Source organism: Phymastichus coffea, unplaced genomic scaffold (genome assembly GCF_024137745.1).
Source record: "Phymastichus coffea isolate CEN01 unplaced genomic scaffold, Cenicafe_Pcof_1.1 PCOF00007, whole genome shotgun sequence".
NCBI classification, from domain to species: domain Eukaryota; kingdom Metazoa; phylum Arthropoda; class Insecta; order Hymenoptera; family Eulophidae; genus Phymastichus; species Phymastichus coffea.
This window is the reverse complement of record NW_026706818.1, coordinates 3,640,976-3,652,105: the sequence shown is the minus strand read 5'-3', so window position 1 is coordinate 3,652,105 and position 11,130 is coordinate 3,640,976. Positions and strand designations below refer to the sequence as shown.

Sequence of the window (11,130 nt, the reverse complement as noted above, 5' to 3'; positions counted from 1 at the left end):
ATCCTATCGGTTTCTACACTGGATTCGTCCGTTAGAGCCTCATAAGATCCTGCAGTGGCAACCTGACTCTGGATTTCTTGGACTCTCGGATGTTTTTTTATATTGGACGTCGTTGAAGGCGTATCTTTCCGCACTAGCGGCCACCGTGAAATGTCAGTCCTAGTTCCACTTTCTCGGTTAGTCGAGATATTACTCGAATTTTGACTTTGCGGTCTAGTTCTCGTAGGTTGTGTCGTAGGATCCTTTTTATTCGTAGGCAATCTAGTCCCTGCTTTTGGCCTTTGACCGGATGTACTAGGCTGTGGGTCGGCGGCAGTTATCAATGGAACAGGATTCTTACTTCTCGTTCTCCCAGCTATAACACTATGTTCTAACTCCGGCCTTTGTTTGTTGGTTTTAGAGCCTAAAGGTCTATCTATCGGTCTATGTTCGCCAGCAATCGTGTTTGCTCGTTTGCGCATTCGTTTCTTTTCTTTCTCTGACTTTTCTTTAGCGGCTTCTTGTTCTTTTGATTTATCTTTCCATTTCTTGAACATCATTACCTGTATATTAGGTATATTGTCATTGAGGTCCTGTTCACACTTTTCTTTTTCTTTTAAATACACATTCAGGTCCATCGGATTGCGGGAAAGTGAATCGGCATTGTAGTTCAATTTACCGGGTTTAAATTTGAAGGTGTACTGAAAATTGGTGAACTTGAACATCCACCTCATCAATCTTTGTCCTGGGTCCTTGCGATTGTGCATATATTTCAATGGCTCGTGATCGGCTATTAAGGTGAATTTCTTGCACATCAGGTATGGGCGGAATTGATTCATGGCATATAGACACGAAATGCATTCCTTTTCTGTCGTCGTATAATTTCTTTCTGATTTGTTTAATAATCTCGATAAATATGCCACCGGACGCTCCACACCATCTACTTCCTGCGATAGAATAGCTCCTACAGCATAGTCCGAAGCATTGGTAGTCAAAGTGAAAGGTTTCTTGAAATCGGGGAACGTTAGTATGGGAGCTTTACATAAGAGTTCTTTTAGTGTATTGAAAGCTTCTTCTTGTTCGGATCCCCATTCGTATTCTCTGTCCTTTTTAGTTAGATCACTCAGCGGTTTTGCTATTTTCGAATAACCTTTAATAAAACGTCGATAGTAGCCTGATAGTCCCAAAAAGGATCGCATACTTTTTACACCGGTTGGACGTCGGAAGTCCATGACTGCAGAGACCAATTTCGGATCCGGTTCTACGCCTCGTTTGCTAATTATATATCCTAAGAATTTGACTTCTCTACGCAAGAATTCTACTTTATCCGGCTGTAGGACCAATCCTGCATTAGACAATCTTTCGAATAGTTTTCTGACCTTTCTCTCATGGTCGTTCAGGTCCTTTGCATAAACAATTATATCATCAAGGTAAACTAACATTTCAACGTTTAACAGTCCTCTTAGTAAATGGTCCATTATTCGTTGAAACGTAGCCGGGGCGTTCACAAAACCCTCGGGCATGCGTATATACTGAAAATGTCCTCGTAAAGTAGAAAATGCAGTTTTAGCTCTGTCCTCGGCCTGCAAAGGAATTTGTTGAAAGCCATTTGCAAGTTCGAAAGTTGAAAAATAGGTACAGCCTCCTAGCTGGTCTAAGATATCTGCGATGTTAGGGAGAGGATAAGCGTCTCCAATAGTTCTATTGTTCAATTCACGGAAGTCTATCACAATTCGCCAACGCGGTTTGCCATCGCTTCCGGCTTTCTTCGGTACAATCTATAAGGGCGAATTATAAGGAGAATTTGACTCCTCTATAATTCCATCCTTAAGTCGTTTTGTAATTTGTTCCTCTATAAACTGCTTATGCGCCGGTGGGTGTCGAGATTGTTTAGTGTTAATGGGCACATTGTTTTCCAGGTGAATTTCATGTTCAATAATATTTTTACATGGTAGCGGCTCACCTGGCAGTAAAAATATATTTTGTTTTATCCTTGAGGCAATCTAAGTCTTGGTTGATCATAACTAATCATGCCATACCGTCTTCCTGTAGGATACAGATATGTGTCTGTATCCGGATTGTATAATCTTCCATTATTTTGTTCATAAGAGCGGCCTTGCGAGCCTTGAAATCTCGGAATCCAATTCCCAGTCCTAGGCTGATATTGTCTCTGACCTTGAAATCTATTATTCTGAGAATTATTTTCAGAGTAACCTCCGTTATTGGAGTACTGATTATTATTATTTTGATAATTATTACCGTTCTCTGAATTTTGTTGAAATTGCCTCTGTTGGTACTGGCTCTTTTGAATATAGAGTTGCTGAAATTCAGCAGGCAATTCTTCGAATTCAATGGGCAACTGTTCTTCTGATTCTAATCCCTGCTCTTGCACGTAAGCAACGTCCAAATTTTTGTTGAAGCCAGTCCATTTGTTAGCTTCAAACTTAGGTTTCATATTTTTCGAGCCTCAATTCTCAAGGCTTCTTTATAAGCTTCGCTCAAAGAAATAGGGCATTTGACATCCACTAAGTCCTCTATTTCTTTAGGTAAACCGTTTACGAATATCTTTACTACAGCTGACTTCAATGGTGTCAACATAATCTCATTAAATTGTACTCCCAATTCGTCTTTTAATGCATGTTCTGCACAATTCAACAATATATTTATTCGGTCATGAAAATCTCCGACAGTGTAGCCCTGTTTCATTCTTAACGCGTGTAATCTTGCATCATAATAAGCAAAATTCTTACACGGTGCAAATCTTTCCTTTAAAGCTTTCGTTAATTCTTCTGCAGTATTAACCGTTTTGCCATACAAACAGTCCTTAGCCGGCCCCCTTAATTTTGCTATGACGGCCTTTACATAGTTTGGTCTTTGGGCGACAGGTACCGTGGCAGATCCATTTTTTATGTCTTGAATAAAATCTTTTAATGGAAGATTCCTTCCATCGAACTCTGGAATTTCTAGCAAGGAATTTTGTAAAGCGAAACTCGCTAATGCCGATTGCAGCCTAACGAGCGTTGCTTGTTGCTGCTCTTGCGCCTGCTGTTGCGCTGCTGCTATTGTTGCAGGGTCTGCCATTTCGTTCTCAAATAATGCGAATGTGTACTATCAGTCTTATCCCTGATTTCTACACTAATCGTATAATATTATCCTCCTATTTTAACGTATTCAAAACGTTATCATAGGGATCGTTTACAGATTTAAGATAGATATATATAGTTAAATATATATATGTATATATACAGGGTGATTCAGAAGGATTATAGTTTCCGAAAATGGGCTGTAGAACAAAATTTTCTGAATCGATTGCCGTTTTCAAAAAATTTTTATCATCAATACTTTCCGAGAAAATTAATTTCAAAAATTAATCATTTCGACCAATCAGAGCGCCGTTTCGGTCGACTACCAAATTTCTCCTCTTTTGCTGTTTTCTCCTCCACTTGGCCGTAACAACCGAAGCGGTGATTGAGACGTCGCGGTAACTAACAAAATATCATTGGTTGCTGAGCAGCGCATCGAAGAAAGAACCGCCTTGTAAAGACGTCATTTTCTTAGAATAAACGGTCTAATAATGTCTTATAATTTATTTTTTCATAACTTTATAACAAACATATACATTTAAAGTAATTTTACGTAATTTTATAATAATTTTACGTAATAAGCGTACGAAAGTACGCGACTTCGATGTCGATCTTGGCAATATTTTGCCACTTTAATTCGAATGAAACCTTTTTCATTCAAAAGGTCATGATAAGATGTGTTCACGAATCTTTTTCTGACGCTCGGAAAAGCCTCTGACATTAACCGGAGAAGAGAGGGAAAAAGCCGTGCGGCCGCACACTCGTGAGTATCCACCTTCAATCGCGTTTTTGGCAATGTTTTGCCACTTTTATTTGAATGAAATCTATTTCATTCGAATGATCATAGAGGAGAGAGGCTGTAAAATTTTCCCAGCGCTCGGAAAAGCCTCTGATATTAACCGGAGAGGAGAGGAAGAAAGCCGTGCAGCCGCGTCCTCGTGAGTATCCACCTTCGATGGCGTTTTTGGCAATGTTTTGCCACTGTTATTCGAATGAAGTCTATTTCATTCGAATGATCATAGAGGAGAGAGGCTGTAAAATTTTGCCGGCGCTCGGAAAAGCCTCTGACATTAACCAGAGAGGAGAGAGGGAAAGTTTTATAATTTATTTTTGTCAATAACTTTATAACAATCATAAATTTACAGTAATTTTTCTAATCAAATCAAAAGTAATTCTTTTAGTTATTACTAGAAATACAAATAAAGAGCATTTAAGTAAAAATTTAATACTGAGACTTTTTATTTTCAATTATTGCTTATTGAGTGAGATTAATTGTATCTCGCTCACCATTCGGTATTACTGACGGTGACATTACTATCCGTGAAACTTTTGCCGACACTCGGAAAAGCCTCTCACATTAGCTACAGAGGAGAGGGGAAATACGCGCGGACAAGCGTATCAAAGTACGCGACTTCGATGTCGATTTTGGAAATTTTTTGCCATTTCTATCGGAATAAAACTTTTTTCTTTATCATTCGCTGTTGTTTATAAAAAATATTTTGAATCAATTATTCAACAATTTTTTATTTTTAAAAATTCAAAGTACAAAAAAAAACAAACTTCATAAATTAAAATCTTGAATTTGACGGAAACTTTTGTATTTAAAATTAAATATCAGAACATGTTTATTGATAAATTTGATGCGTTTTTGTTGTCAAAGTTTTTTTTTTACAAACATGTGGTGACGCTATCTTTTACAATAAGTTTCATCATAGTGTGCAACCAATTTTGTTTAAGTTGCGTTCGGTGCGAATAAAAGTGGAAATTTCTAAACAACATTCTGGCATTAATTATGGGTGATCGCGGGGGTCGTGGCGGTAGAAGTGGAGGACGAGCTGGAGGTCGTGCGGGTGGCCGAGGAAGGCCTGTCGGTCGTGGTGCACCGTATACGGGACCCGAGTATACGGAGATGATCATTTTTTACGGCGAGGCCGGGCGCAATGCTAACGAAGCCGCGTGTTTGTACGCGGCTGCGTTGAACCGCAGGAACCCGCCTGATTTAAGAAGACGTCCGGATGCAAATGTCATTTTGGGAGCGGTACATCGTGGTCGAGAGGACGGTAACCTCATTCCCCTTGCTCATCGAGGTGCTGGACAAGGAGTAGTCGGTGCTCCACGTGTTGTACGCAACGTGGAAAATGAAGAAAATGTTTTAGAGTGTTTAGAAGAGGATCCGACTAGGAGCATTAGAAACGTGGCAGGCATGCTGAATCTAACCTACTCTACGGTAAGTAACATAAATTATATTCAAGTGAGGTGGGTGAAAATAATCGAATCATAATTCAATTTTCATAACACTCTAGATTTATTTAATTTCACAAATACAAGGAACTGTTTGACGATGAATATTACAAAAAACAAGCAATTTAAAACTACGAGAATATTACAGATATAAAAACAAAAAGAACGCTTATGCAACAAAATACGCAAACTTTGAATTACTTAAAAATCGCGGAATAGAGAAAAGATCCATAAAACGTCTGGAAGGTGTACGGCCATCCCTCGCTAAATTTACGCGAAGTCGCCTCCAAAATCGCTAAAGCCCGTTCGTTGTTTTTGTCTCTCGATTCGGTTTTAACTACTCCGAAATTTTCCATTTCTATATATTCATGAACTAATTTTTCTAATTCCGCGAGCTTTTGTTGTTCCGTCATCTCCTCCTCGGTAGCGATAAAACATTTCGCGAGTATTTGCGAATCTCTGTTCGAATTCTGACTGTTTTCGATGTATCCGTGTACCGACCATCCCAATCGCGTGTGTGAAACAATGAGCCCGCTATCCCCAATCCGCCGCGATTCATCACACATAATCAACGGCCAAATGTCCTGTCCTATCAAGATGCTCAACTTAGCGTCTTTGTACGGGTATAACGGGATATCGTGTTCCTTTTTAACGTCCTGTACGAGCTCTATCGACAACGATTGCAGAGACAGATCTAGCTTTGGTACAATTAGCGTACGAGCGATCTTTTCTTGGCCAAACGGCCCGCTAACTTAAAAACTAACTCTTTCGCAACGAACCATACTCATACCATACAAGCCGCGTATGCTTGTCCTAAAGGGCTCCCTCGTCAAACTGACATGATCTGCGAATCCCCTGTCGATTAGCGTAGCCGTTGCTCCACAGTCCAACAATGCGCACGTCGTCGTTTTCCTTTTTGGCTCGTGGATGTTTAGCGGTACGGTGCGTAAAAGGCCCGTGCGAGCCGCTAGTCAATTTCTTCGAGAAGTTGACTTGCGATCTCGGTTGCGTGATTCGTCGCGACGCCTTCTCTCGTCGCGGTCTCTCTTGTCGCCACGGTCTCTCTCATTGTCGCGACCCCTCTTGTCGCGATCTTCCCTTCGATCAGCATTATCACGTCGGCCTCCGCGGTCAGAATTATTCCGGCGGTCGTGGCTACCGAAAGAATGCAAAAGAGTGTGATGGTATTTACGGCAAGTTTCGCAAGTTTTCTTCGCGTTGCAGTCCCTTCGTGAATGCTTGTCGCCCAGACACTTGAAGCAGAGTCGCCACTGCTTGACCAAAAACCACCTGCGCCTAGTACTTTCGTTTTTAAACTCGCGGCAGTTTCTCAATTCATGGTTCTCGCGACGACAATGCAGACATCTGTTCCCCGCAGGTGGTCTTTCTTTATCGTCCCCTTGTCCCTCCGCTGCAGCGCATATCACGGCAGCTCTCGGCCTCCTCGCTGAACCATCGCTGCCCCTTGATGACGCGATCTGGATGTCGAATATCCAAGCACACACTGCCATATCCGACTCCCTACTCATAAATTTCGTGAGCTTTTCCAGAGACGATGTGTCGGACAGCAAATCGCTCGCATTTTCGACGTATCGATAGTATGTCGATTTCAATTCGTCCGGGATCTTACTAGCCACGCTTAATAGCAAATCCATGCTATGCAAATATTCGTTCAGTTTCAGCAACTTCAGCCCGTCAATACTGCATTTCAGCTGAGTCGCGAACGAAACCAATTTGCCTTTGGCAGATTTCAGACACGGCAGCGCATACAGGTCACGAACGAAATCCTGAGCTATCAGAAACCTATTCTCGAAGTGTTTTTCTAACTCGGTTATGACATCTTCCGGATCCTCGGTTGTTGCCAAAAGTGTCTTCACGAGGTCGTAGGCTCGTCCTTTCAACGCTCTTTCTAAGCGCCCGATGTTACGACGATCGCTAAAATTACTCGTGGACTCGGCGTACGTCCTATGAAAATGAATGCATTGCAGAGGCTTTCCGGAAAACTCCGGTAATCGGTTGTCATAATCTAATTGATCGCTCGCCAGAACATTATTTGCTGCGCTCTCGCGGATTACATTGGCTGCACTGATTAAACTACCGGATAACAATGATACCGCTTTTTCGAGTAAATTTACGCCTTGAAAATCGCTAACGCTTGCGGTACCTTGATCGTGAAGTTAACGATTCGCCTCGCTGGTGACCACGTAACTCGTTGATGCTGCTGTTGAAGACGCTGTACTAGTGACGTTGACCTCCGGCTCGAGCGAAGGACTCAGCTGCGATCGTTGCCGTTCATCAGATGGAGTCGATTCTGTCGATGACACTACAGGTGGCTCGGTTGTTCGCTTCCGTTGACGGCGGGTGGGCCTTGGTGCCCTTTGCGCACCACCGCATCCTGACCTCGTGCGGGTGACTTCCCTTGGCGGAGCTGCTACAGGAGTTGCAGGTGCAGCTGCTGGCATAACTGCGACAACCTCTCGCTGGACTTGCTTCCCAGGTGGCCCCTGCTTGTTGGCCGGCGCGCGTCGTTTTCTCATCACCATCGTAGAGACACAGATGAACTTCACGAACGCCAGAAACCGCACAACAAACCACTATAGCAGCAATCTCGACTTCGCACAATTTGAACGATGTTCCTCACCCGGGACACCAATTTGTTAGGGGTGAGCAATTTTGCGGGAGAGATTGAATAAAGGAGTATACTGAGTTTAATATTTCTTTTTTGTTTAATAAACTAAGTTACAGTTAAATTAGAACTAAATAGTCGGCGTAAAAAACCTCACCGTGTGAGGAAAAAGCCGCTATTTTACAAATTAAAGATCTCGACTAGGATCGAGTTAACGCGCACGAGTCCAAAGAGAGGCACAACTCGCCTCGTTAGAATCTGGACGTAAAGTGACTCGCATCTCAGTTTCACGTCGCATGTTGCCGAATTTTCTCGCCAGCCTCACCGTCAACGCTGCCCCGCCGCGTGCACATATTTACTTTTGGGCCTTGCAGGCGCGCTTTGGCACTCTGGCACGCTTATCGCGTTCCCGCTCTCTCGCCCTCCGACTGTCTCGCTCGCTCTCACTCGCCAGCCTGCTGGTCCTAGGAGCAATCTCAACATTGCCCTATCCGTAAAATTCATCAAGTAAGATGAAGTGACCCACACAACCAAGAGTAAAACTCCAAATGGGGTCTGCAGCCTTCGGGGAGCAAGATCCGCGAATCTGAAAATTCTGGTTTCACGGACACGTAATGCATCCCGTGCTCGTGCACGTCCATGGGTCGAGTTTGAGCTCCGAGAACAGTACCGCTGGCTCGATCGCAGGTTCGCAACAAGCCGTCTCGGTGTACATCCTTGCGACATTCGTTCTCGTTTGTCCTTTCACACTCAACATCGACGATCGCACTCGTACGTCCATTCCTATCAAGCAAACGATTACAAGAAATTGTCGTAAGCCGCTTGATCCTGAGTTCGTTACAGACTTATCCTTTAACCGCAAACTAAACTAACTATCATAATTAAAGTAACTTATCAATTACTCAGTCGTAGATTCATTTTCCTACTTGTCGGGCCGCGTGATAATACCCAGACTCGAGAGCAGCAGTTAATTTTTTATGGCGCGTCTTCGGATTTTGGCCGAAGGTTCGAAGTCGAGCAGTGTGTGCGGTGACTATGATTCACATTTCTCGTGAACGTTCATGTCTCATCTCACGCGACCCATTTCGTCCATTCTTTGATTTTTAATGCCTTCCTCGACGTTTTTTACAAGTGTTATTAAATTCCTAAATTGTTCTTCGGTAGCTTTAAAGCAATTTCTCTATTGAGAAAACAGGCGACAACGAACACTACCCTTGCGCTTTCTCTTTAAAAAAAAAACAGGTGATAGCTAATACAATCCTTATACTTTCTCTTTAAAAAAAAACAGACAAAAGTGAACACAACCTTTACACGTGTGCCTAACCCGCTCGGGCGCGTTAATTTCCCTATTTCCCAATGTGCTACGCTTTCATTTTCAAAGGTCTGTTCTGCACACCACGTGTACAACTCAAAAACTCTTTCTCGTCTGCATAATCCCTTGCTCGATATTTGGAACGTCCGGAACAAATTATGAATGTGAAGTTCGTAACATTAATTTGCACGTAAAACATTATTTTTAAATTAATTTTTAACTATTTTAGTCGACTTGTGTGACCTTAGTAGTGATATAAAACTACATATTAATCAATAATAACTCTTAATAACAGCCCTGAAATAACTAACCCTAAGAGTCTAGTTCGCTCTATGACGATATTGGAGTACACGACTGCGATAGCATTTTTGGCAATGTTTTGCCACTTTTGTTGCAATGAAATCTTTTTCGTTCCAAAGATCATAGTGGAAAGAGGCTGTAAAACTTTTGCTGGTGCTCGGAAAAGACTCTGTCCCTTGCAACATAGAAGGGAAAGCGCGCGGCCGAGAATACGTAGTTACGCGACTTCGATGTTGATTTTGGCAATGTTTTGCCACTTTTACCAGAAAGAAACCTTTTTCATTCGAATGATCATAGTCGTAAGAGGCTGCAAAACTTTTGCCAACGTTCGAAAAATCCTCTGTCCCTTGCAACATAGAAGGGAAAGCGCGCAGCCGAGAATACGAAATTACGCGAATTCGATGGCGTTTTTAGCAAAGGTGTGACACTTTTATTGGAATGGCACCTTCTTCATTCGGACATAAAGTATTCGTGAAACTTTTGCCTATGCTCGGAAAAGCCTCTGATATTAACCAGAGAGGTGTGGGAGAAAACGTATTCATCTTCAATTTACTCAGTGAATAATGGTAGTGGTATGGTTATTATGCGATGCCGAATATTCCGAATGCTTAAGACTTTATATCTACGTTCCGTATGGCCGATTTCAAATCGTCAGTGATGACTGACGGATGCATAGACTTCTCAATATCACTTAAAATCCTTTCTATTCTTTACGCTGTTATGTTTTTTTTTCTTTTAATACATTTATTATTGATAGATATTTTTCATATGCTGTTGGTTGCATATTTTTTTTCTTTTGTCCCAATATTTTCAAAAGATAGTTTTCTTTGGCTATTCTGTTTAGTAGTTTTTCCAATGTCCAACGAGAAGCTTAGAAATAAAACAATTAAGAGAAAGTGGCCGGCTGCTCAAATAATTTTATTGTATAGAGCCTTTGTGTATTACATTTACAGCATCATCGTTAAATGGTTTCATTGGTAATACATTAGTAATAGCAGTAAATGTAAATCCACAAAACATGTTATATTTGTCGTTAGATTAATCTAATTTATATTCGATAATTTATATCTAATCACTATTCTATATTTTTGACTTAGGTACAACGGATCATTAAGGACAACTTCCTCCATGCGTATCACTTTCGCAAAGTTCAAAAACTGAACGAAGCAGATTACCATGTGCGGGTTGAATTTTGCCAAAGGTTTACGTAGAATCGAAAACGATGAACATTTTTTAGAAAATATTTTATTTACGATGAATCGACGTTTGGGAGAGACGGAACGTTCAACATGCATAATAACCATTATTATGCTGTAGAAAATCCAAGATTAGCTATTGTAAATAGACACCAGAATCGATTTTCCTTAAATTATTGGTGTGGAATCGTGAAAAATGAAGTTGTTAGTACATACAAATATATTTCTACATAAAAATATATATATTTATTTATTTACAAAATTTATTTACAATCTGTCAACCTTAAATAAAAAGGACAATCAGTAAATTATTTTACGATATAGACAATTTTACATGTTATCAGCAGAGTACTCCACTAAGTATTCTATCTTGATCTTGTAATGCGAAGGTAC

The 11,130-nt window shown here is 41.2% G+C and overlaps 1 protein-coding gene across 1 annotated transcript; it reads left to right on the top strand.

Moving 5' to 3' along the window:
* Positions 1–4,854: 4,854 nt before the first annotated feature.
* LOC131669240 (uncharacterized) lies at positions 4,855–5,401 on the top strand. Its single transcript, XM_058943990.1, has 2 exons — positions 4,855–5,289; positions 5,366–5,401. The coding sequence occupies exons 1-2, from the start codon at positions 4,855–4,857 to the stop codon at positions 5,399–5,401; spliced, it is 471 nt and encodes a 156-aa protein (XP_058799973.1).
* The last annotated feature ends 5,729 nt before the right edge of the window (positions 5,402–11,130 follow it).

Excerpts from the sequence above, each read along its gene's own strand:
- LOC131669240 (XM_058943990.1), top strand. The coding sequence starts at position 4,855 with ATGGGTGATCGCGGGGGTCGTGGCGGTAGAAGTGGAGGACGAGCTGGA. Across the intron at positions 5,290-5,365 it reads TGAATCTAACCTACTCTACG|ATTTATTTAATTTCACAAAT; the intron begins GTAAGTAACATA and ends ATAACACTCTAG.